Raw genomic sequence first — 25713 nt, 5'->3', positions numbered from 1 at the left:
AAAGGCAGTGCCCCAACAGGGAATTGAACCTGCAACTTTATAACCTGATTATAAGCCTTGCACCGTACCACCACCCTACACTGCTACCACGGGTAGGCTGAGTATCAGACTGCTTCATCAGGTAGGCTGTTTCATTATCAAAGGAGCATAGCAAACCTTTCTGTTCACATTATGATACTAAAATCCAGACTTGCTACATGTCTTAAGGACTTCAGTCATAATGTCAGTGCACTTTATTTCACATCTATGGTGTGCCTGAGTTATACAAGGTGTTCAACAAACCCTGGATAACAGGATGAGCCTAATAAGCCAAGGCATTGAAAGTCTTTGCTGGTGAAAACAGGGCACCTTTTATAGAGGGTCCTCACACCTCTACTTTGTCTGTGGCTACAGTCCCCTCAATAGAGGCCTTCCATTGTCGCTTACATTCTCACAATAAAAGCTGGGATTTAAATTGCAAAGGCAAGGCACTCCTTGCTCAGTTCAGCGCACAGTAACATCCTGGGTAATGCGCAGTAACACTGTTAACACTACCATAACACCCAGCCCTCTGAGCACCACCCACTTCCAGAGCATGGAGTGATGGGAGAATGAAACGACCTCATGGGCCAGGGCTCAGATGAAGCCCTGTGGGAGAGGCGAAGTAACACCAGCAACAAAAGCAGCAGGTAGCAGGGAAGGGGAGGTGGAGTTTGTGTGTGTGTGTAGGGGGGGGGGGGGGTTGTGGTGCACTTCTCCAAACCTGTGGAGATCCCATGAGGGGGATCTGTTTCCTCATCTTGCTCTGGAATGTCCATCCTGCTGGCACTGTAGCCTTTTGTTGTTCTTCACTGTCTATTTTTACCTACCCGACACTCTGGGTCAGGAGTCAATACCTCAGCCTGGCAGTTTCCTTGTTCCTCTTGCCTCTTATCTAATTCCCTGTTCTTGCTGGTGATGCTCAGCGCTGTAGGCCTTGGGAGCATTGTCTGGCAATGTTTATTTCCTGCAGTGATATATGTGCCACTAAGATTGGTCCAGACACTGAAGGAAATTCACCTGGGAGATTGTGACACATGTTTCTTGTGATGTCATGCTTTTAAATGTGGGAGCCAGTTTGACTCACAGAGAGATGTTTATCCCTCATGAATACTTCAGAGAGGAAACTCAGCCGTAAGGGGGGGATTTTGTTTCATGATGTCATGCCTCTTAATGCACTGGACCCTGAACTCAGAACTGCAAGCAAGCAGTTACATCCCCTTTTCAATTTCTGCGGTCAACAGTCATTTGAATCTCCCGGTTTCAAACTAATCTCTTAATTCATGAGCGAGTTGCATTATTTTCTACAAAAGTGTCAGTCTATGAAATTCAAATCATACCAGATTATGATGTAAATTGAATATTCTGAATAATGCCTGCACACACTATTTCTGCATTAGGGATGAAATGCTGAATAGGATTAAGTTGTAGCTCTTTCTTAAAGCCACAGAAAGCTTGCCACCCTAATTAACGCTGCAAATGTAGCCTGGCCCCATGCCAGCCTCCTCTGTTCTTCCAAGAAACATGTAGCAATGAATGACTGAAACCCACTTACCAAAGAATAAGCAGCTAAATTCAGCTGCTCCGGCTTGTAATGCCATTACCTCAGCCTTTTCACGCACTCAGCGGCGCTTTGGACTCATTAAGATAGCATTGAGCAGAATGGAGTGGCTTTTGTGAGGCGTATTTGGGGAGTTCCTCACTGTGTGGCAAGAGATGCTGTCCTGCTGTGATTGGTCACATCATTAGATTGCGTCATCAGCATCAGTGAGCCAAGAGAACAAAGAACTGAAGCCTGTGGGACTGACACAGATCATAGTGGATGTTCCACTGCCTCTTATCTGTCAATATAGAAATTGGGGTGATGACATTAGCTGCAGATTAATACCCACATGTGGTGTTTTTTGTAGAAATGAGATGTAGCACCATGAAATTAGAGCCGTGTTTTTCTCTTTGTATCTCTTTGTTCTGTCCAATTGTTTTAGCACCATGTTGAAAGGCTCTGGCCACAAGTTTGATGGCAGACAGTAGGAGTGGTGTTTGTGTGAGCAGTGACTGTAGAGTAACAGTAGAAGGGAATCTGCCTTGTAACAGACACTGTTCTTCATCAAAGTGCAAGTGAAAACATGAACTGACCTGAAGTTTAAATGAATAAAACTCAAAAGTCAAAATAAATAAAATGGCTGAACTTTATTAATGTAAGTGATGGTAGGTAACACATTTGATTGTCGAGTGTGAATCAGCCCAGACAGATCCGAGAGATTACAAATGAGAAACATGACCTGTAGTCTAACAGTAACAAAGAGTGTTAAAAGTGATCTGTACAATAACAGTGAGAGTGTAAGTATGAAGGGTGACCTGCCCTGTAAAGGTAAAAAGGGAGAACTTCAGGATCATGCGAGCCCATTCTGAAATCAGTGTTCTTACATATAATTGAGGCCTTCTTCTCTCTGATAATGTACCTTAAACTTGCACAGCGTCTTCTTCTACTTGTATTGAAGCATTCCAAAAAACACTCTTGAAAACAGAACAAGCAAGCAAGCAAAAAGCCCTAACACTTTTGGGCTCACAGGAGAAATCTGTGCAATACAGTGTTGTGATGCAGAGTGAGTGGTGACAAAATCTAGATTTTGCCAAGTTTTTAGTGACTGATAGCTTAATAACTAAGGTGTAGATGTCTTTCTTCACATCTTGTTGCAAAATGTTCACTTGTTTGAAAGAGACATGCTTAGTCATTCCTGGCAATTAGAATAGGGCATCATTGTCTTTCCACTGAAACATGTAAGATGTTGCGGGAAAATCTTTAAAGGATGGAGGTTAAGAGATCACCATTGTTATTTCTGCAGAGTATATTACTTTTCCGTGTAAAGTATTTTCTGTATAACAATGAATAAGAAAAAGACAGACACAACTCATCACACTGAACCTGCCTGACCAGTTTTTTTGTACACTGGGTGATGACATGATGAGTTATGAGGCTGTTGGAGGAAGAAATACCACAGCAAGGAAATGGTTTCCTGCACGTTAGAAAAAAAAGTTACACTTGTATTACTTTCAGAGGTGTTTTCTGTTCTTGAGAATTTACCATTGAGGAACCAGGAGCTCTCTGAGGTGTTTGCTTCCCTGGAGATTATTCAGACCTTGACTGACTGTTTTTACTTGCGCGTATTTTTTCTAGTGAATGCTACTATGTGCTACATGCAATCTTTTTCTTTTTCCATTCATTCTATTTTCCAAGGTGGGAAGGGAGGGTGTGTGTGTGTGTGTGAGAGAGAGAGAGAGAGAGACCAAAGAGGAGAGGCATTCAGGCTAACCATTATGGTCCTTCATCATCCTTAACTGTGGGTAACAAATGTACAAGTTCAGCACTCACTGAAAAAAATGCACAGTGATCCAAAAAATGTAATGCTTACATTTGGTGAAGATGCTAAGATCAAAACACCATAGCAGTTGGATTGAATGCACCCGAGAGAGAGAGACAGAGAAAGACTGTGTGTGTATGTGTGTGTGTCTGTGGAAGTGAGCAGTAGAGGACTTGATTGTTACCAGACGTGGACATATTATGCGTCGGCCTGGTGCCTGAACCCAGACCTTATATATGGAAACTGTTAGAATCATTACGTCAGCACCATGTTCCACGAGCTGGAGTGAGTGAGTAACGCTGCCTCAGATCTAAACAGGATTTCTTGCCTTTTTTCCATGAAGTCCTTTTGTCCTTATATAACCTTGGCCCCTGTGTACAAGCCCCCCCCCCCCCCCCCCCCCCTTCCAGCTCTCACTTCACAGCACAAAGGAAAAATACTGAGACCCGGCTTGAGATGTCGTGCGAGCAGAGTATTCAGACTTGGCTGGGCCAGAAACATTAACTTTTCAAATGGGATGATTTCTTAACACATGAAAATTAACTGTTTTTTTCTTATACAGCAAATCATCAGAATTTTGTAGGTCGTCCTGAAAATTAGAATCCACTTCCTGGTCTAAAGGTCCAACTGTAAATAAGATCTGTCTTGAACAGAGGTAATGCTATGTGCCACTTGATTGTCATTTTGACATAGCAAAGCCATCGAGATGTGGATTCTTGCCTTGTTCTGTGAATGTTTACCAATCCACCTTTCAGTTCAAATGTGACTGCTGTGATGAGAGGGAACCAAGTCTTCTGTAATCTTTTCAAGCTCCTGCATTCTCAGGATTGTGACACATGGTGGTACATAATAATATCTTAGGTATTGTTTTGCACATACAGTGTGTAATGTAAGAATCAGCTGATTAGGATCTGCTCCAGCAAGACAGGTCAGCTGTGTTAACAGCAAAGGCTTAATGATCAGCCTCCCTCCTTTGGGAAATCATACAGACTGAAGGCTTTCCATGAACTGCTGTTTTGGTGAAGGCATTTCGCAGAGACTCTTTAGTTCAGTGGTTCTCAGGGTCTTTGTTGCCCCCTTGTCCAGGAGAATGAAGACCACTTGGAGAAGGAAGAGAGTTTTCCCTGAGGAGAACGTGACAGCACAAGAAAAACCTGCTTTGTAAGGAATTATGGCATGTAACGCGGTTGCATTGGACCTCAGATTCAGCTGCAACAGAGATTCCTCTCCCATCTTCCACTTTCTTTTCACATTCTTTATGTTGAGTTTGTTTTCTTCTTGAGCCAGTCTATTGTTTTCTTTGCAGACACAGGTAGAAAGTAGGAATTTTCTTGGATGCATTGAACTAATCATCCATTGTCAGCAAATATGAACAAGGACGTGGCATCAGTGCACAAAATAAAAAGAGACCTTGGCTAAGCAACTGCTCTAGAGGCTCTGTGTTGCTTCCTTGTGATTTTTTCTGGGATCGCATAAATCGAGATCTTGCGTATTACATTATGGCTGTGGCACAGTAGGGCAGTAGGACAAAGGAAGAGTTTATTTGTATATTTAAGCATACACTATACACAGCTGGTATTTGTACTTTAGTGGTTAATGTGCTGTAGTTGATAAGAGATGTTTGTTTAAAGCTGACGTCCCCCATATCGATGACTGATGACTGATATAAAGATGGCAAATCAGTTTCAGAAATGGCTGTTAATTTAGTGCATGACAGCCGACAGCGCTTTGAAGTCAGTAATTTAATGCTGCCCCCTACTGTTGGATCTTGTAGATGTAGTGTCATATCACAGATTTGTCCTGGTGGGAACATGGAATTGAATTCCTTTTCCGTCCTATTATACCAGGGTTTTTATTTTAAACAAATTTCTTCTGAGATACAACATTCATGTTCATCCTTTAATCAAAAATGTAATTGAAATAGGAGTCCATTCCAGTGAATGGGTGATAGGAGCACTTTCGCTCACTAAGAAAGCAAAGCAGCAAACCTGAAAGTCATTGAAAACAATTCTGATATCTTCAAGGTGGCATGAATGAGAGAGAGAGAGAGAGAGAGAGAGAGAGAGAGAGAGAGAGAGAGAGAGAGAGAGAGAGAGAGAGGAGAGAGGAGAGAGAGAGAGAGAGAGAAAGAGAGAGAGGAGGGTGGCAGAGGACGGACTGAAAAACTCTGATGACTTGCTGACGCCTGGTCTTTGAACAATCTCTTGCTCAGACGAACAGGGATTGCATTACCTCAGCATGATATCTATTAGTGCATATCCAATAACCTCTACTCTGCAGCTCTAGCAGCACTCAATACTCCTGATCCTTGGGGACAGGGGGCCGGGTGTTGAAAGGTGGGGTGGCACCGGACAGCATCATCAGACATAAAAAGTATTCCCTGATTAACCAAGAATGGACTTTTCTGAGGTCTCGATGTGCGTCCTTGACATGTATATTTCTACGTCATTGCTTGCAGTGGTCACAATTCATCTTTGGTCTCTCAGTGCTGAGCTCACATTCACCTCAGGGAGGTAAAGGCAAAGTTGTCCCTCCACTTCTCAAACTGGTACTTTTGAAAACAACTGTGAGTCTGTTGCTGCATGAGTAAGACTTCTGACTAAAGCACTTATGTAATTATGTACAGAAAGAGCACCATTACATAGAAGGGCTGGTCACTCCCTGTGGGTTAAAGGTGGAGACAGGTAGATCACAGAAATATGAGTAATGTTGATCTCTTCAGCCTGTGAGTCACTTACATACAGACTGGCACCAGTGATTCTGACACACTCAGAGACACACTCACATGTGCACTCACACGTTAGTGCATATGCAACTATATACATGCATACACACATACACACATGCACACACACAGAGCATACACACAGAGCATACACATACCAGTACTGTATCTACAATTTGAACCCCTCCTGGTGGTGTAATGACTTTTTTCAATGGTGGTTGCTGTCTTGTTATTTAATGCTGTTATTAATTAGCTATTTAACCTGTTATTATCACTTGTATTCACTCAGGCTATTTTTTGACTACCGGTACTTTGTTGAAATAAGTTGAAATGCAGTTAAAATAATCCTAATTGCATTTTGGTGATGTGACCTAATTACACCTCATATTTAAAGCAAACAAGGAAAATATGTAAACGCTTAGCCAGGAAAAAGCTTGTTTAGTCCCAGTCCTACATCAGTTCTTCTTGAATGTCTTCACACAAAATAACTAGTGAACAACCTCATCATTCCTCTCCACTTTGTAAAATATATTCTGTAAAGACTGAGCCAGTTATCCTTGCCAGTGAGCTGTTCAGTGGTCCAAACTCCCTCAGTGCTCTCCCATCCAGGCATGAAAAAATCCCATTTCTGAGTTCAGCATATTTAAATGTTTTCCCAGATGAAAAGAGCCAAGCAATAGGGCAGCCAATCAGATTGCCACCTGGGCCAAGTGTGTGACACTTCTTTGTTCAGTAGTTCTTACCTGTTCCAGTGTTGATTGTAACTAGACGTTATATGTCTTCAGCTGGAGACTGAAGAAACTGAGAAATCAAAATAAAATCACATAAAATAAGACATATTTAATGTTAAAAAACACATTTTTAATAAATTTAATTTTTTTCTCCTTTTTCAACAGAAAGAAAAAATCGCTACATCCACTGTTGCATTAATTATTTATGTGGGAGTAATGTGAGATGTCTCTGTTTTAAAGCCCTCTAATGGTTTTAAGAATAACAGCCATTGGGTATGAATAAATGATGGGAACTGTGGTAAGTTCAATTCTTGTTGCTGACAAGTACTTCCTCCATTGCCATCTAAAAGCCTGTGTTGGCTGCCAAAACAAAAGCATGTGGGCTATAACAAAAATGCTGTTTGTCCAGTACCTCATGAGGGACATATAAATTAGCGGGCACCATTAGCAGGAATAGCTCATGAATGCTGCATTTTTTCAGATGCTTCGTTTGTTTGCACTGGTTTGATATTTTGACCACAGGCATGACGTGAAAGTAACTTTCAGCACATGCAGTGGCACTGCCCCAAGGAACAAGCAGAAGAGCACTTTTACAACACAAAGATATGCTTTACTGTAGCTGCTGTTCTGGCATGTCTGAGCAACCTATAGGATTCCACCATGACTGTGCTGCAGCCATCACAGCCATAAGTTTGCCAGATGGATTGTGAATGAACCCGATGCTGCAAGCCCCCAGACCTTTGTTTTCCCCAGCCTCCAATTCAGTGAAGTATAGATGCCTAAGAAAAGACACAGGAAGCGAGAAGGAGAAAAAGCAGGATGCATGAATGGGTGAGAACCTGTATGAGTGAAACTGAATCCCCGGGCAATGAGGTCATCGCTCAGAATTAGCTGAGCTGGGTTGCTGATTTCCTCTTGTAGAAGTGTCCATATTGATTGGTGTCTCAGTGTCAATAGCAGGATGGCTTTCAGAAAATGACTTTGCCTGTCCCCTACAGGCATCCTTCTCTGCAGGTCTATGTCCTGTGGTCAACAGAGTGCTGCCAGCAGCATTTTATTTATTTGTTTTGCAGCTGAGTTGTAGATGATTAAAACAGGGTTATCTAATGCTACTACTCTGTGCCAGCCTGTGAATGGTCCTTTGCTCTGGGAGTGGCTAATCTCATGTGGGCATCAGCCTGCTCGCTCTTCACCAGCTGTACCAGCAGCAGCACTGTCTTCAGGGGCTGGAATGTCTCAGAGGAACTGTTTGCCAATTGTCCTGTTGCCCACAAACAGAGAAACCAACTGCCACAAGCAAAAACTCACTACTGCAAACAGACACCCAGTGACGGGGAAATCCATCTTCAATGACTTGATCAGAATCAGGGGATTTGCTGTTTAACACCAGCTGCCCTGACCTACTCAGAAAGCTTGTAATGCATGACATTGTGCTCTTAAGTGCACAGAGTCTCTATTTAATCACAGAACTGAGTAGTCCTTACAGGGCTTCATTTACAACAGTTAGCATACCTACTTTTACAGAATCCTGATGGCAATGAATAATGAGTTGTTTGTTGTGCAGTTAGATCTGCATTGTGGGGGCTATGTTTTACAGTTGTGGTCATTTTTCTTTGACTCCTGATTGAATGTAATCTGCATGGTCCCTTTAATTCCTAATAGTAATGCTACTGAAGCACATTACAAGGCTGAATGCAAGAACAATAAAGGATTAAATCAAACTCATCAAACTGAATGGAATATATAAATGCATATTTGACTACAAATACACACATACAGAAAATGATTACACATAAGAGCATATAGTCTTTCATAGCAGTGGTGAATGTTGTGAGCTCTGTTTGAGAGACTAGGGCAGATTTTCAGTGGCATTCCCCAAGGGGTAAATCTAGAGAGAAATGGTGCTGCTACAGTGAGCAGTGCACAGCGACCTCTTGTGTATGTCAGAGGTACAACATTCCCAAAAGAATACAGACTTGCTGTCTATCACTGCCTTAACCCCACCATTCGAAGTGCTGAATGGAACAAAGAGGGCCAGCGGTGACAGAGTCCAAAAGCACACTTCTATTCTCAATAATTCTATTCTCACTTCTCTCTTGCATGACAATGTGCAAGTGATATTTATAGATGTTCGTGGTGGGCCACATGCCCTACAAGCTATTATTTTCTGTACTTCTGTGGTGTGTTTTTTATATCAGAGACAACATTGTAGGACTGGCTCTCAAAGTAACGACCAGTAATCTCTTCATGACGACCAGCCATGCTGAACACACAGTCAGGCACGCCAGCCTGGGGGTTGGGGGCTTGGATGGGGGGGGGGGGGGCACTGGGAGATGGTGACTGACGTATCATAAGCTGTGAGAGTGAGCGCTGGAGATGAGCGTGACAGTCGGGTTGCTAAGAGATAACGAGTCTGAATGGCTGGGTATGCCAGAGCTCCCTGTTGATGTCTGCCACGAGTCACACTGCATGTGTGTGACAGCTTGAAAAGCATCAGGACACCATTTGCTGTACTGTTTTGCTCTTATGGCACCAACACAGAAACAAAAGCTAATCCCCACTCATATGTATGTAATTCACAATCGGAATGCCTCTCAGGGTATTACCATCCATGCACAGGCCCTTGCTCTTGTGTGTCCTACACGCTTTTTATATCCATGTGTAGTTACACTCACTTGCTTGAACAAGAACAGATTGATTTTCATAACTCAGTGTCACTGATTTGAACAAAAATGCTTGAACATAATGGACCTAAAATGGTATTTTTCCCATTTTCATAACTGTTCTTCACATATAACCCCCATTCTGCAGCTTTAAATTGTACGATACTTACTAGTTTAGTCATCTCCAAACATCAACATTATTGCTCCGCAGTTTAAATGCAAGTAAAGGTAGATAATGGGAGATCAGATGTGACACGTTGTAACTGAATGACATAATTTGATTCTGAGGGTGGCAAATGTGACCATTATATGTCCTCCATCTACCAATGGAAATGAAAACACAGTTTCTTGAATCATTATACAAACACATTTTATTTGACTGACCGTCTTTATGACAACGTTATGCCTTCCATGAGCTGCTTGAACATGATCACAAGCGCGCGGGATATAAACTACTTGCTTTAGGACAGCAACGTGAACGGCATGATTTGGCTACAGTATGGATTACGTGCCAATACTGGGATATAAACTACATATCCCAGTGTACTTTTCGGCTCGGGTCGTTGTACGTCGAACATCCCGGGGAATGAGGGAGGTGGGTCGGGTCTGTGTTTACTTCCGGATTTCCTATATGTGGGAGAAGCTGATCGTACCAGCGGCAACAGCTCAAGTACCGATGCGAGGGTTCATGACCGAGGACAGACTAGCGGTGCCACGGGACTCATTCCCTTTGGTCCTGCCATTTGTGGAGGAGGAACCGCGACACCTCAACGTCCAGAAACCGTTCCTCACACCGAGGCTACACAGGAACGAAACAGTTGCTCGCTTTCCACCGTCTTAACAGCAAATTCAATGTAGCCCTCCTTCTTTTGCCCGTTGCAAGAACTGCTCCATCGGTCTTGCTGTTACGGTTCATACTCTTTTTATTAACAGAAATCAGCCTCAAAACAAGGAAATCCACACTAAGCAGTGGCTGGAAGTGAGAGACCGATTCACAGAGGAGCTGACAGAAAGGGTTAGTGGGTAGCTACCCGGATAAACTAAGCAGGGGGACGCCTCCAGCTTGCAGTGGATTTACCTTCTCTAGCTACAATCATGGATTGGCTAATGGGGTGAGTACATAGCTTCTTTGTAGAGTGCACATAAATTGGCAAGGTTTGACGGATGCAAGTTAGCTCTTCCCCTCAATGGTCTTGCTGAGTGAAAAATGGACAAGAATGGTGACTAGCTAGGAGGAACAAACTGTGTGGCTAGCTAGCAAAATAACCAAAGCCTATAACATTGCTCGCCACTTAGCACGCTTGTTATCTTTAGACCTTGTCATACGATTTGGGCTGCACTTCACTTGTTTAATCTCCTTCAGCGCTAAAACCCTCGTTTACGCGCTTTGCTTGTTGTAATTTGAGCGTTCCATGGTCCGTTGCTTACACTCTTTGCGTAGGTTCGATCATTTAAATAGAAACCCGTATAATAAAGCTATGGCTAGTTTATTTAAAGGGTAGACCTAGATAGTAAGAGTATGCTGTAGTACTCTTGCAAGGTGCGTTTTATGGCTTGATCTGCACATGTGACAGTGCGGGATATTCTCTAGCTAGCTAGCTTCATCGTGATCCAAGCCGGCGACATGTTACTAGCAAGCATGTTTTTGCCAATTTTGTGATGTATGGCATGTGAATACATTCCAAAGTAAACGAGTTGTTGAACGAATGCACGCATGCGACTGTCTGTCAAAATGCTGCATTGTGTAGAAATGCAGCGGTCGCTGTTTCATCTTTGGTGTTTTGGGAGTTTCGTGGTGGTGTGTTTAGGCATCTAGCAAGCTGAGTTGGGTAAGGTTAGCTGTAACACCCACGAATTTCCCTTTCTCGAGATATGATGCTGACATGTTTTGACCGTTCGACTCGTTCAAAGCTGTGAATGACAAGAGTATGCAGATAAATTGGGGAACAGTGACAGTACACAGAAACAGTGTTTTTTCCCCCAAATGTTCCGCCACTCAGCAGAAACAGCAGCATAGTAAAGTAAATTAGTATGCATGCATACAAGCAGCTGTGGCAGTAAAACCAGCTGTGGCAGTAGATCTGTCCTCGGACAGCTAAGCTCCTTGTCACTTTGGGAGTCCCGTTCTCTAAGGCCTGTCGAAGCTATTTTGGTGCCTCTGTTAGAACCTTTAAATACTTTTGCGTCCCAGCTTGAACATAATTATCCCTTTAGTCGGGCATTTTAAATATTAGTAACCCTACATTGCCCTGACTCCATGAGAAATGGCATTTAACAGTAGAGATTACAAGTGATGCATGGCTTTATGCCCGATGTTATGGAGGACGTTACGGTCCTTCTTGCTTTACTTGCTTGCCAGCTGTCAAAACAGCAGTTGATGCTAGGGCACGTGTGATTCACAGCACTGTAGCACCCCAGAAGCTACCTATTGTGTGAGCCGTTGTAAGGCGGTGTTGTCCAGTTTACCCTCACCAAGAATTGTGGTGCAAATGAAATGATCATCGCCTTCATTTCCTAATCTGTGACTGTAAGCAAACATACCCCTATATTTATTGTATATTGCCAATATGATTACTGTGTGTAAGTATAGTGCGTTATAGATATGAGAAAAGATAAGAGAATGCAAAGATGTTGAACCTAGGTGATAAGGTTAGCACACGCCAGGGTGTATTTGTTCAGCTGCTGGGAACACAAAAGCACCTTGCCTCCCCTCTGACACACACACACACACACACACACACACACACAGATTTCATACAAGGGAAGCGGAAATGGGCGTGTGATTGCCCACAGATCCCTGTAGCTGGTCAGTTGGTTTGGCTTATGCACCATAATACTTCACAGGGCTAAATTGGAAAAATTAGGATTTTGCCTCCCTCTGGTCCTCGGTTGAGTAGCCAGATGAGAGTACTCTCTTGTGGAGAATAAACTATGTTAATTTTTTGAAACATCAGAAAAAATATAACCTTTTCCCTTAGACCTTTGTGAAACTGCACCTTTTGGGTAATTTATCATTTGATATGAAGAAAAAAAAAACTACAATTCCCCAGTTACCCCCAATAACATTTATTAATGCAAGGTTACACACAGGTGTGTTTACATGTTAGGCCTACCTGTGCTTGGCCACTGCTCTTCTGACAACATTCCATGACAACTTTCTTTGTATAGAACTTTGTAAAAATTTACCGTCATCCAGTAAGTGAGCGTTTTAGCAAAGACAAGCAAGCTTGGGAACAGTAAAAACTCACTCAACACTAAATCAACAAAAAAGGTGGGATATACCCGACTGTTAAACATGATTTGATTAAAGGCTAATTGCAGTCCACAGACACTGAGCTAGAAAGTGATGCAGAGTGTGGATTTGAATAGCATGTCTCTTTTTTGAGTGGCGCTTCCCTTCCTGTAGCGCTGTCTTGTCTGCAATGGTTCAGTTTTATGGACTACAGGTTTGTCTGGGGAGCCTCCAACTGCCCAATGTTCGGCCCAACATGAACTTGGACTTGTTTGGATCGGGTGGTTATAAAGATCAAAATCACCAAATTCATGGCTGTTGCACTCCAGTGTCTGGCTCATGATGCCAGTCAGTTTTGAATTGCATGGCACACCCATGGGGTCAGAGGCAGGTATGTTCTGCTTGCCGTTTGACAGTTACAGCTGTTTAGTTTCCCAATGTAAAGTAGGCAGTCAAATAAAACGATGGTTCTTTGATGTGTTTAGGCTACGGTGCAAATCTGTGTGTGAATAGGACATAATGTCTATCCAATGCTGTGTCCCTAACGACAAGCCTCATACACTAATTATGTACTAATTTCACTGGAACAAGAGCATACAGTTTAGGCCTTTTTTATTGTTGAGCTAAACAGACATGAATTTGTGCCTTGCCTGAGTCTCCTTGTTTTGTGGCTTAAGAAAGGATGGAAAGTAAAACAGCAAAGAAGAAGGTTGCCTTCTGTACTTTTCTTGTTCAGAGGGGGTGTGTGAGTTTTTTTGTCAAATTTGCCTTCAAGATGTGCCCCTGAAATTTGCCTTTGCGTTGTATTTTGGTTGTGGAATTAGCCTAATTCATTTGCATTTGGAGATTTGTGTGCGCATAAACAGGTGTCCATTTGCATTTAAATCTGTTCGACCCATCCGGTGGTCACTGCACATTTAATGCTTGGAATCTATAGGCATCCTGGCGCATTTCCCTATCCGAACAATGACACTGATCAGTCCCTTTTCAGAGGACTGTGAGTTTGTGTGTGACCTGACCTGCAAGCAAAGTGCACAGGCATCTACCGACATCAAGCTGGGAGTGAGCTAATGAAGCAGCTACTACTTGCATAATTGCTCTGAATAAGGGTGACAAATTGTGTCAAGAAAGGCAAACGGACAAAAAGAAGTCTCAGACTGCAATAAAGTGAAAATGTCAAGAAAATACAAATTGTTTTGCTGAAAAGCTGAGAGGCAACGTTCCAGGAAAGTGAAGTTTTGTCTTACTGTGTTGGGTTTTGCTTCTTTTTTAACTTCAGGCTGGAATGAATGAAATCACATTTACCAAGAGAATTGTAAAAGCCCTATAGCGCTCACTTACGTAATTAGTATTTTTTTTGTCTATATTGTTTGCAAGAATTGCAAAGTGATAAAGGACAACACAACACTTTTTGCCACTACTTAAGATCTTGTATTCATTTAGGTGGTAGATTATGTTTGGGAGAAGGCCAAAAGCATGTTTGTAGTGTAAAAGCTTATATGGCCATCAGGATTGTGGTTTTTGGATTGGAGCAGTCACCTGTTTTTTCTGGTTTGGTCAGAAAAATGACAAAACACCCGTCCCAACATTACTGTAAGGCTGTTTTTGCTGCTCTTGGGCCCAGATCGGGCATTATGTCACTGAAGAGACACATTACTCAAAATGTGTCTTTTTCAGTCTGTGGAAACAGGCTCAGGCGACAGATGTTTAATCCCTGCTTTTGAGTGATGGATTGGTCATGTTCGAAGGTGGACAAAAAAAAGAGGAGACTACCTGCCGTTGCATGGTCTCAGAATGCAGTCCACACTGTAAGTGAGGTTGTGAGAGTATGCCTGCAGTGTTAGCATGCCAGTGTCAACATGTTTTCAAGAATTCTCCCTACTGCTGAGACTCGACCTAATCAAAACCCCTGTCTTTATTCAGTTTTCTATTTATGTGTCAGCCACCGGTATCTGACCAGGTACTACGGGCAAGATTCAGCCTAACTTGTTCTGTACTTTTGTCAAGCAGTCGTTACATTTTTTGTTTGTGATTACATGGCATTTTATTTAATTTCAATTTGTGTGTATTGAAAATATGTAATAGTGAAGATTCTGTGTGTTGGCCCATGCTTAAAAAACCTTGATGGTAAACCTACACTTCAAGGAGAACCTACAGGCCCATGTGTGACATCCTTTCAGGTTCTCGTTGTATTAAAATGTACTGTATAGCCAGATCTTGGCAGAAAGAACATAGCAGAGATGACAAGAATGTAAACCGACAGCAGTGTAAACTGGCTTCGCAATCTCTGCAAAAGATGGGGGAGGAGCTTTCTCAGACAGGTGTGGGTACACATGACCAGATGGTATGTGACACCTGCAAGAATGGTGAAGATCACATGACCTCTGCTTGCTGCTGTGTCATAGAGACACCTCTGAGACCAGTTACCCTGATATACGTGAGCTCCAAAGTGGAACGTTTCTATTTTTCGTGTATGCATTTATGCCCAAATCACACAGCTAGACCCGAAAATAAAGGGGGGGGAATTAAATGACTCTGTTGGGGACTCACAGTGTGTGCAGAAATATCACACCACATTCCACATTCACAGTGGGAAACCATGGCCATGTCCTGGTTCAACCTCAATGCACTCAGGGTTACATTATGGTTGGAAAGGTGATGCTGAATGAACCTGTTACAGGTGATGGGACATCGTGATTGTGCAAGTGCCCAGGTGTCGTTTGGCCATGGGGGGAGGGTGGCCCGATGTCTATTTCTGGATCACCCCACCTTCCCCCCACCTCTTGGCACGTCCCAACACCAGTGACCTTTACAGATACAGACACTGCATTTAACACAGCGGGCCAGCCCCAGGGTAGAGAGGCCAGCCTGTCAGCAGTTTGGTTGAGAGCACACAGCAGACATTTGAATGGGGGGGTTGAGCTGCCCTGCTGTGGAGAGAGACCGGGTGGGACTAAGGCAGGAAGTCCTCGAGCACCCTCACATACACACGCCTGAAAATCAGCAGAAGGAATTTTTCAGACCTCTGTATCGATGTCATAACTTCTAATGCAATAAGTAATGATTGAGGAGGGTGTAATGCTGGCAGGGTGACTGCTGCTGCTGTCAATGACTGCCTGTAGCGATGCGTACTCAGTCATCAGTGCCTCTCTTGAAGCAGAATTAAGGTCTCACAAGGATATCGTGGCTGTTCTTGTTTGTTCCTGTTACCTCTGCGTTGTCTTCTGCCCTATCAGCACCTTGCAGATTTGACGCCGTGCTGTTTACTGCCATTGAGCACTGTGCTGTTGCATTTACACAATTATTTTCACCAGGACCTAGTGTAACTTTGGCCTGCAGGTAGCGGGGTGGTTGGTGTGGATATTCGCATGTGTTGCTCATGACAACTGCCTCTCCAGCAGCTGCCACAGGAGCAAACTGTGGTAGGCGATGCCTGTTCAGTAGAGTGCTAAGTGAAGTGGTGAGTTTGTTGCTGTAGCCTGGGACTGGGGGTGGGACTGCACCAGGCCCTGTGGTCAACTCCCCCATCCTGACATCTTAGCCCACCCAGGCACATTCCTCAGGGATTACATCACTAATTACTCTTGTTTTTGTGTTTGTCGGTGTGTGTCAACGTTTTGTCCCTCTCAATGTCTAAACTGACTCTGCAGCTCCAAGCTGTCCAAAAATTCATACCGTTGCACTTAGTTAAGGGGTCACCATGGACAGGAAGTGTTTTTCTTTGGTAGTGGTGGTGGAAACCTGGGATAATTGGACTGTGTCTCCTCTGGTTTGCTAAAATGGAGAGAAAGACACATGGCTGCTCATGCGAGGTGGAGGGTTTGTGCTGTTGGGTTCCATGTGGGCTTTGTTTGCAGGCGGACCCGTTCCCTACAGTAGATGGTGAAGATGTGGAGGTGGTGGAGCCCTAAGCAGGATGGGGGGGAGATGGAGTGAAGCTGTGGGAGGACCAGGCATGTCAGAGCACTGGAGCGTGTGGTGCATCCTCTGCGGCGCAGCATGCCTGCTCTGTTGGAGGGGCCCATTAACAGATCAACACAATCCCCCACTCCAGAGGAGGAGGGAGACGCTGCTCCTGTGCACATTTCCATCTTCAGGTTTTCACTCTGCTAGGTGCTTCATTGCCCTTGTTGACATCGATGGGGTGCTTTAATTCAAGCTCAGAACATCTTGATGCTGTAGTAGGAGATTGTTCAGAACTTAAAGGCTGGTTTTGGACTATCTGTGGAAACTAACATGAATGAGAGGAGGGCTTTACTTTGCTTTTGCTTGTGTGGTCTCATTCTTTAAGATCCTGGTTGAGTATGGCAGAGCCACACATACCCCTGCCCTCCCTCAGCCAGGCAATGAAGGTGTATGCACCCTCATCACACAGAGGTGGCTCATTAAAATTTAAAGAGGGACCCCGGAGAGCGTGAGTCAGCAGGGCAGGGCTGGTGCTGTCACTCTGCATTGGCCTCTCAGATCAGGTCATCTCCTCTGCCTCTAAGCTCTCATTGGCTGCTTGTTTAACTCCTCCCAACCTGCCAGACTGCTGGGAACTGAGAAGGGCAGGAGAACAAGAGACAGGAAGTTGATTCAGCTGAGGAGGCTTCACGACTCCCTCCACTAAGAGACTGGTTAAAACACACCCACTGCTGTTCCCTGCTTCACAGCAGAAATCCAGCACAGGATGTTGGTTGGATAGACCAGGAATTTACACATTAAGCTTGTTAGGGTGGATAACATCTGTGTGCTTGCTAGGTACAACAGAACATATCCCCTGCAGTTATTTTCCAGGCACGTAATGGCTTTTTCCAGGCATCTTAAAATAAATGTTTAGTTTATACATATGCAATAGAGGACCATCATGAGATAAATTGTTGTTCACTTTTCAGAGAACAACCGGCCCTTTAAAACTGGACAGACTAAGAGGAGTTCTGAAAGGTATGCAAGGCATTCAGCTCATATAGGACTCCTGCAGCTGAAAGGGTCATGGTCAAATCCATGCATGTACAGCATGATAGCAGCATGGAAACCGGAACAGAGAGAGCAGGCCAGATCGGACGACGCTGGTTTCAGGCTCCAGCGTTAAGACTGGGTTTAGGGCTTTCATGAGACGCCTGACCTTTTCAGGTTTGTATCTGGGCCCAGAGAAGAGCATGAAGTAGGTGAGAAGAGGAAGTGAGCTCTCCCACCTCTACTCACCGCCCTGTGGTGATGCGGCTGTCGCTTCCTCTCTCTGCAGCTGCGGACTGAGCCGCCTCCCACCGCACCTGCTTCCACACAAGAGTGTGCAATAGAACGCCCCACTCACTGCAGCACAGCGAGCTCATTTAACCCTCCACAGGAGGAATTACAAGAAACTAAAACCAGGGGAGTGATTGGTTGAATGCAGCAGGCACCCGTAATCCTTGTATGGATAGTGGATTTGGTGTTTGCATGTTATGCTCAACTGGGTTCATTTTTGGTGTATAAAAAATACTTAAAATTAATTTTGATGCTGAGCTCCAGATGTACATGGCAACAGAGTGTTGCGGGATGAGCCATTGATTGTTTTTCACAGTGCTGTGTTGAGGAAAAGATAAAGGATGGGATTTCAGTGCAGGCCTCTGCATTCCCCTTATCACTGAGGCAATTCCATTCCCATAGGCCTTGCTTAATAACTTCTTTACTGATGCCCACTCCATGACTTTTTCCCCAGTGAACCCTCACCTGGATCAGTAGGCTAAGCGGCAGGACACTGCATAGAGGAAACACAGACAATAAAGTGTTGGAGCGAGGCAGCCTGACCATTTCCTCTCAGCCCTGTTTCAATGCAGTGTGCGGTAGGCTGTGGTCAGTGGAAAAGCATGGTTCCATTTTGGAAGAATTGCTAGGTTGAAGAGGCTTAAGGAAGCTAGGCTCACTTTGACAGCGCTGAACTGTCCTCTTTCAGGGTTGCACTTCTTGGCCAGTTTGAAGCCATGTGCCCTGAACCATAGGTGTGTTCATGCTTAAAAACAGTGAGTGCTTTGCTCAACAGATGTACAGTACAGCAATACAATATACAGTGGGGTAATAAAAGCAACATGAATATGTATTGTGTGAGTACAGGATTATAGGAGAGAGTAATGTAGAACACATGAAAGGAGCATTTAAATGTCATAGCACTCGCATGGCCTAAATCTACAGGTGGCGTGAGCGATGGGAGATGTTTGCTCTTGATAGTATCTGTCTCATGCTTTTCAGCCTGCCTAGGGTGAATGGAAACTGATACAGAAATTGCTTTGTGGTTTCCCTTTTGACGACATGAGTGGTTCAGCAGAATCACTACTATGGACTGCAGCAGAAAAGGACATACAGCTGCAAGCATCTCACCTGCAGAAGCACAGATCGTCTCCATCCTCTCCTTCTCCCTCTCACTGTGGATCATAGAATCTATCATAGAAGTGGCAGCTGATTCATTTGAATCATACCCCGTAAGGAGGGGATTTTTCAGTCTCAGACCTGACCTGAAGTGCTGTTTGAATAAAAATCATGTAGTGACAGCAGAGAAACAGAGAAGAGCAGGATTAATACTGTGCTGTATTCAACATAAGGGTGTGAGGGACACAACAGTAGCTGAAGATTTGTTTGGTTTGTCTGAAAACAGGAGTTCAAAACAGGAAGCTAAAGCATTTGAAGAGGAAAAATCCCTATTTGCTGCTAATAGAGTTGGTGAATCAGAAGAACCAGATTTGTGTTCATATCTGTCTGTTGATCTTGGAATGTTCCAGGCGCAGAGGTGCAGACTGGCTGTCTCAGCCAAACACCACCTACTTGATGAAGTGCTTTTCCACACCCAGCACCAACTATGGCCTCAAGGTTGGCTAGCATAATTAGCATCCACTCCCTCTTCTGCCTGGGACAGAGGTCTGCTCAGATCATCTCAAATGATGTAGTTGTTCTCACACATGAACACATGTTGAAATAAAGCTATTAGCTGGCCCATTCCCAAACTCTGCTCTTGTGCTACCTCCACCACTCATGCTGTCTGTGAAGCCCTGCTGTTGTTTCATTTTTCTGAAGACCACTATTCTTCCTCAGAGTGCATAGGTTAGCATAGTTTATGTTATCCAAAGAGTGGCTTTAATGCTTTAAAGGTCACCAAGGGCAGGTCACCAGAAATAGTAGTGAACGTGCTCATCTAGTTGGAGCTTGAAACTCATTTTAGGTTTTTTGGAAAAGACAGAAAGCATTGTAAAACTAAGTCCCTTGGAAAACATTTAGTTGGATGCTGGAGGCATATGCGGCAAGTGAATGGCCCTCAAAAAGGAGATTTATAAACTTAAGAGGTCCAATCATACACTCCCCATGGGTTTTTTCCCTTAAAGAACCACCCCAGGTATGCTGTGTTGGTTTCAGTAGACTTTACAGAGTCATTGGAGACAGTGATGCACAAGACCAAATTGCAAGTCCACATTTTTGTGTTATTATTATGATTACTGCGATTATGCTAATGGCTATTGTTAATTATTCTCTCATGCACAGTGACTTTACATATTTACTGAAGCAGTCATGCGAGTTAAGGTGGAGTACATTGCGACCTTCTGTACACAAGATCTGTTGCGAAACTTCGCTGTATCCGCCTTAACTCTCTAACGGAGACTTTGATCTGAACAGCATGAGGATGATGTGATTTGATTGGCTTTCATTTTTTTTTGACAAGTTAAGGTGAGTTTCAAAATTCTTTGCTGCTGTTGCACAATCGCGCTGTCGGGTCTTGCCCTGTCCTTAGCTTTCCTTCCTCTCTCCTCTTTGGCTGGCAGGCTGGACTTTGACCATATTTACTCTTTTGTAATCTGCTGAACCACCAAGCAAAGAACTGGCAAGTACAGTGGGGTGTAGGGAACAGAAGAAGGGATGAGGGAGCTGTCATGCACCCCCACTGAGCTACACGGTAGCCCTGTCTTGTCCTGGGGGAACACTGAAAGTGAAGCTTAATGGCAAATGGGCTTGCATCCCTTTCATTTTTTTCCCGCAAACTGCTGATCACACATTCATATATTACTGTGCAGAGAATGGCACAGTTCATGTAATGCATATTGTCCCTTTGTTTCTTATAAGCCAGAGTGGTCCGGTGTGTGCGTCAGCGAGGGAGGCTTTGCCACTGCTGCCCGCGTTTCGCTCAATGCAGCTTTGCTTCCAATTAAGGGGTTTTGGAGGATCAGTGCCAAATCCGTTTCTGTGCGATACATGATAACCCATTTCGAGCTCCAGTGGCTCTGAACAAGCCCCGTGGTTGCCAGCTTTCCTTGATATCAGGAGGCCTCTTGGAGGGGACAGCCGCAACATGCAGCGGAGAAGGCAGGAAGCTTTGGTGGACTGGATACTGCAGAGAGCACTCATTCCCTGTCTGAAAAACAGACCTGCTCGACTCAAAGCTAAACTTGGGAATTAGGCTGAGGTTCAAAAGGTGCAAAAAAGAGTCCCTCCTAATACACGCGCACACACACACACACACACACACACACACACACACACACAGGTATGTACATGAACGCACACTGTCCAGAGTTTCTAGAGTCACCAGAACAGTATATCGAGATGTCATTGATGGCAGAATGTGCTGTTGATTTGCGCTCAACAGGGTTCACTCCTCAGCAGCTGTGGCCCCAACACTCACATGCCCCCACACCCCCAGCCGCCTCTGGGCTGGGGACTTCTTTTACATGCGAAAACTGTGGAGCAGTACAGGGACTTGGAGGGGGAGGGGAAGCCAGAACTGGCATTTCATTGACTGTTATTTTTGTCACAGCTTCTATCCTGGAGGTAAAATGTTGTCAGAAGTCTAAAGACAGTGGCAAAGCACACACATGCAGAAGCTTTACACACTGAGGCAGGGTTTATGCATGACAGTGCAGTTAGTGGTGTCATTCATGTGACGAGGATTAGTGAGACTGCAGAAAACCAAGAGACAGACAGAGCGAGAGACTGAGAGAGAGAGAGAAAGAGAGACAGTTGAACGTGTGGTGTACGTGCAAGCTGGGCTGTGAAACCCAAGCTCTGCATTCGCCCTTGAATTGCTGCTAAATTGGATTACCTGGTGTTATCTGGACGTGGGCCTCCCTAAATCCCTCACACCGACAGTCAGCTCTACAGTCCTGCAGTGTCCCCAGGGGTCAGGATGCCATTTATCTCTCACCCCTGCCCTGTTCTTACTGCCAGGCCCTTCCTCACCCTGCTGCCCAGGACTTGCAGAGCATGTAAATAAGATTACTGTCCCTGTGTCCAACCCCCGCTGTGAGACAGGAGAGGGGAAGGTGGGGCAACTGACCTGCAGTAGCCCCATGAGTCACTTCCTGTGCAGAAAGGAAGGGGAGGGGTCTGACAAATACAGGAAGGTGGCTTGCTGCTTGGTTCAGCCTTTGCAGTATGTGTGTGTGTGTGCGTGTGCGCATGTGTGTGTATAGTGATATATAATTTTTTTGTCTGTGAGTAAATTAAGATTAACAAAATACAGAACTCTCTCTTTAAAAGCTGAATATGTTATTTTTGGTGCTATATTCTTTCTTGCGCTATTTTTTGCAGGGTCCTCTTGGTTGTCCTGTCGGAGGTCTGTAAATTCACTGGTGTTGAATTATACATTCAGCGCTTTTATTTCACTGCGCTGAAATAAAAAGGGTTGCAGAATGACCCAAAAGCCTTCATAAACAACTTGATGAAAAAGTAATGACTTCAGAGAATGGCTGGGTTTGTGTCAGCTGTGAGAATGTACTCTTAAGTCATGGAGTGTGAACACCTGGAAGGGCTGCTGCAAACAGGAGTTGGTCTGGGAAGGGCACGTGCAGGATCACGTCCCTGTCCTCTCATACCGCATGTCAGCACCCAGTAAGCCACAGCCTCAGCTGGGGTCAAGGCCTTCAGCATCCCAGCGCTCATTCAAACCATATCAATGGGACCTCCAAACAGGCTGTAAGATTTAAAGACTGGATAATTAAACGTGGGATATTAAACTCCATATGGCTTCCGTGCTTACCGCCGTCAGGAAATAGCATGTGAGGCAGGAGGAAGAGCGAGCATGAGGGTGTGCTCTAATGTGGTCTCTGTGTGGCAAGTTTCAGAGCAGTTTTCTGGTCAGCCCTCTCTGTTGGTAATTAGGAAGACAGCAAGCTGGAACTTTCAAGTGTTTTAACCTCATCTTTTAAGAATATAGCCTCTGAAATTCTTTTGATCCACACGCTTCTTTTTTACCTACAACCTTCAATAGGAGCATAATTCACTTCTATTGAAAATGTGTAATTCTTTTTTGCCTTTGCATGAGTCAGAAGTCATTATTAGCTTGCCTGGAAATAAAGACACTGATTTGCTTTTCCTCTTCACTTAACGTGCACACATCTGATAATACGTAGGCTTAAACGTTAATAGCAACACCTTTGGGTCTTCTGGTCTCATCTTTATGCACATAAATGAGGTGTAAAAAGAATGGTTTCCGAATATAGTCAATGGAGAATGAGCCAAAATGCCCTTGTCTGATTACTTAACAGAGCTCCACTCTGCCACGGATATCCCTGAAGGAAACTGGTGTCTAAACAGTGATAAGTCATTGTTGCTTAAAGAGCTTAAATAATGGGATGTTTGAAATAGCTATCTTTAATGGGTCAGTTCATGTTGAAGTATACCTTTTTAAGCATATCCTGAAAGTCAAGTTGGATCATTAAGATGGCATGTGGTGATAGGGTCCAAACCATTGACAAAAACAGGGCGCCAGTTTGGTGTAGAGTTCATCAAACTTGACCTGTTATGAGAGGGATGCAGGTTGAAAGCTCACAGCTGTTGCACTGTTGAGCCAAGGTACAGCCTGAATTGCCTCTGTAAATATACAACTGTGTAAATAGATGGTATGCGGAATGCAAGCCATGTAAGTTGTTCTGGATTAAAACAACTGCTAAGACAAAAAAGCTTGTCATTCAATTTGGAGCTGAGGATTCTATCTAAAAGGGGGTTGTTACTGCTGGTTTAAAATTAGATATGGGATGGTCTGAAGGACAGGTTGCAGCAGATATAACGGGTGGGGGTCGGCGAGCGAGCTAGTTTCGAACTGAGGTTCTCACTGCTCGCTGCCAACCCCTTACACAGCCAGTGTTGTTGCCAGTTGCACTAAAGGCAAATTGCCGCTAGCCTGTCGGCAACAACGCTACTTAACCAGGTCTCAGGGAGTGAAGTAATTGCTGCAACCGCTCGGCTACCCACTACCCGCTACCTAAGGCTTTACGCAGGACTCACACAAGCTAATTACTTCAGCTCTGCTACACAGAGATTGATTAATGGGTATGTATCGTATCTCGAAAAGACAACCTTGCTTGCAATGTGAGAAGAGGAAGGGAGAGTGCCAAAGTGACTGAAGGTTATTGGACTTGGTTCACTCCTTTCTCTTTTCCATAATGGCCCTTTCTGTGCATGGTCATTCGGGTGTTACTGTCAGGCGGTGGTTCCAGTGGTGGAATGCGAGGAGAAATGGCCCAACAGCTGGACCCCATCTTGTCGCTGACACAGACCAAGACCTCAGCACTGAGTGGTAGAGGAAGACGGGAAACATTTCCAGTCCAATTTTAGTGAGGGCTCTAGTGCCTGGCCTTGTGCGTGCCCCCTCAAATCCTCTGCAAACCAAGCTTGCCCACCTCCCTCACACGCTGCATGTTCAAATGAAAATTTAAAGAATTTGGCGTGTGCTAACAGTTGCCAGTATAATTATTTCTCAGATCAAGAAAGCATCCAGAAGATATTTTTTGGGGTGGTTTTTTGGTAGAGTAGGCGGGTCACGTCTGCCCACGTCTGCCCTGGGTCCCATCAGCAAGATTGTCCTCTGCCTGAAAAAAGTTGAGACATTTACAGAGGGATGATTTTCCCTGAGCACATAGAGTGTGTATGTGTATGTGTGTGTGTGTGTGTGTATGTGTGTGAGAGAGAGAGTGTGGCTGTGTACATAGTGGGGAGCGAGACCTGTGTGGGGATAAGGTCAGCTCTGTCTGCATTCCTGCCCTGTCAGCAAGGCAGTGGGGTTGGCGTTTGAGGCTGCACCCCCGATCCACCCTGTTGCCGACCTGTTACATAATCCCTGACCCTGGGGGAGGCGGCAACCTTTGGCTGCTCTGTGCAGTGCTTCACTTGTTTTTTACACAGCCAATGAGAGACAGAGGCCTGTAGAGCATCGCAGCAACTCCCACTGACAGTCCTGCCCCAACACTCTGAGCTGCAAAGAGAGGCATGATTAAGACCTTTAACCCCCTCATTACCCCAGATTACATCCCTAACCCCTGCATCCAACCTGCCAGTCCAGTTAGCACCAGCGATGGTCTACCCACAAAACGTCAGCTCCTAAAGACTTGCTGTTTCATACTCTACTTGGAACAGTGGAGTCATTCATTACTTTCCTTTACACTCATAAGACTTACTGCTTCAGGCTGTACCCAGAACAGTGAAACACATCTGCCATTTCCTTTTGGTTATACAGTTCCAATCAAACAGCCATTTGGATCACAATTTACATTTTTAATTGAATTGTTTGGCAGATGCTCTTCAGTAATATATTTATAATATTTAATAGTATTTAAAGTATACTTATTTTGCCCAGGCTAGTTGCAACTTCTAGCATTTCTGAGCTGTAACTTATAAGCCTCTTTGTGTATGAGGTTATGACTATAACATTAGAAAAATTATTTGTCATGCAGAGATGTACTAATATTTGCTTTATGTTGTACTGGTGAAACTACCCCAGTGTACCAGGAGTTGGAATTCCCCAGTCATGGCTGCTACTTGTTTTCCCAATCCTTCCCTTCAGTTCAGAGCCATGGTGTCCCCAGTATCAGGAAAGGCTTTGTATCAGCGGAAGAGCTTACATCCTCCTTTTCCTCTCATTCAAGACCCAAAAACAGGCGTGCTGGGATTCCAGGCCCTTTAGCTCATCTCTCATCTCCCAGCTGACGGTCACAGTCCCCAGATGTCCCCATTGCTGGGCCTTATCAGCTACTGTTGGGTTAGT

The 25713-nt window shown here is 44.3% G+C and overlaps 1 protein-coding gene across 1 annotated transcript in view; it reads left to right on the top strand.

Annotated features, from left to right (window-relative positions):
* Positions 1 to 10132: 10132 nt before the first annotated feature.
* LOC118781804 (MOB kinase activator 2-like) overlaps positions 10133 to 25713 on the top strand; it is a 66944-nt gene continuing 51363 nt past the window's right edge. The window contains exon 1 of the mRNA XM_036534893.1: positions 10133 to 10611. Within this exon, the coding sequence (XP_036390786.1) occupies positions 10595 to 10611 (17 nt within the window). The 5' untranslated portion in view covers positions 10133 to 10594. The remainder of the gene's footprint in view (positions 10612 to 25713) is intronic.

Source organism: Megalops cyprinoides, chromosome 8 (assembly GCF_013368585.1).
Source record: "Megalops cyprinoides isolate fMegCyp1 chromosome 8, fMegCyp1.pri, whole genome shotgun sequence".
Lineage (NCBI taxonomy): Eukaryota > Metazoa > Chordata > Actinopteri > Elopiformes > Megalopidae > Megalops > Megalops cyprinoides.
The sequence above is the reverse complement of the archived record's forward strand: the minus strand, read 5'-3'. Positions and strand labels throughout refer to the sequence as shown.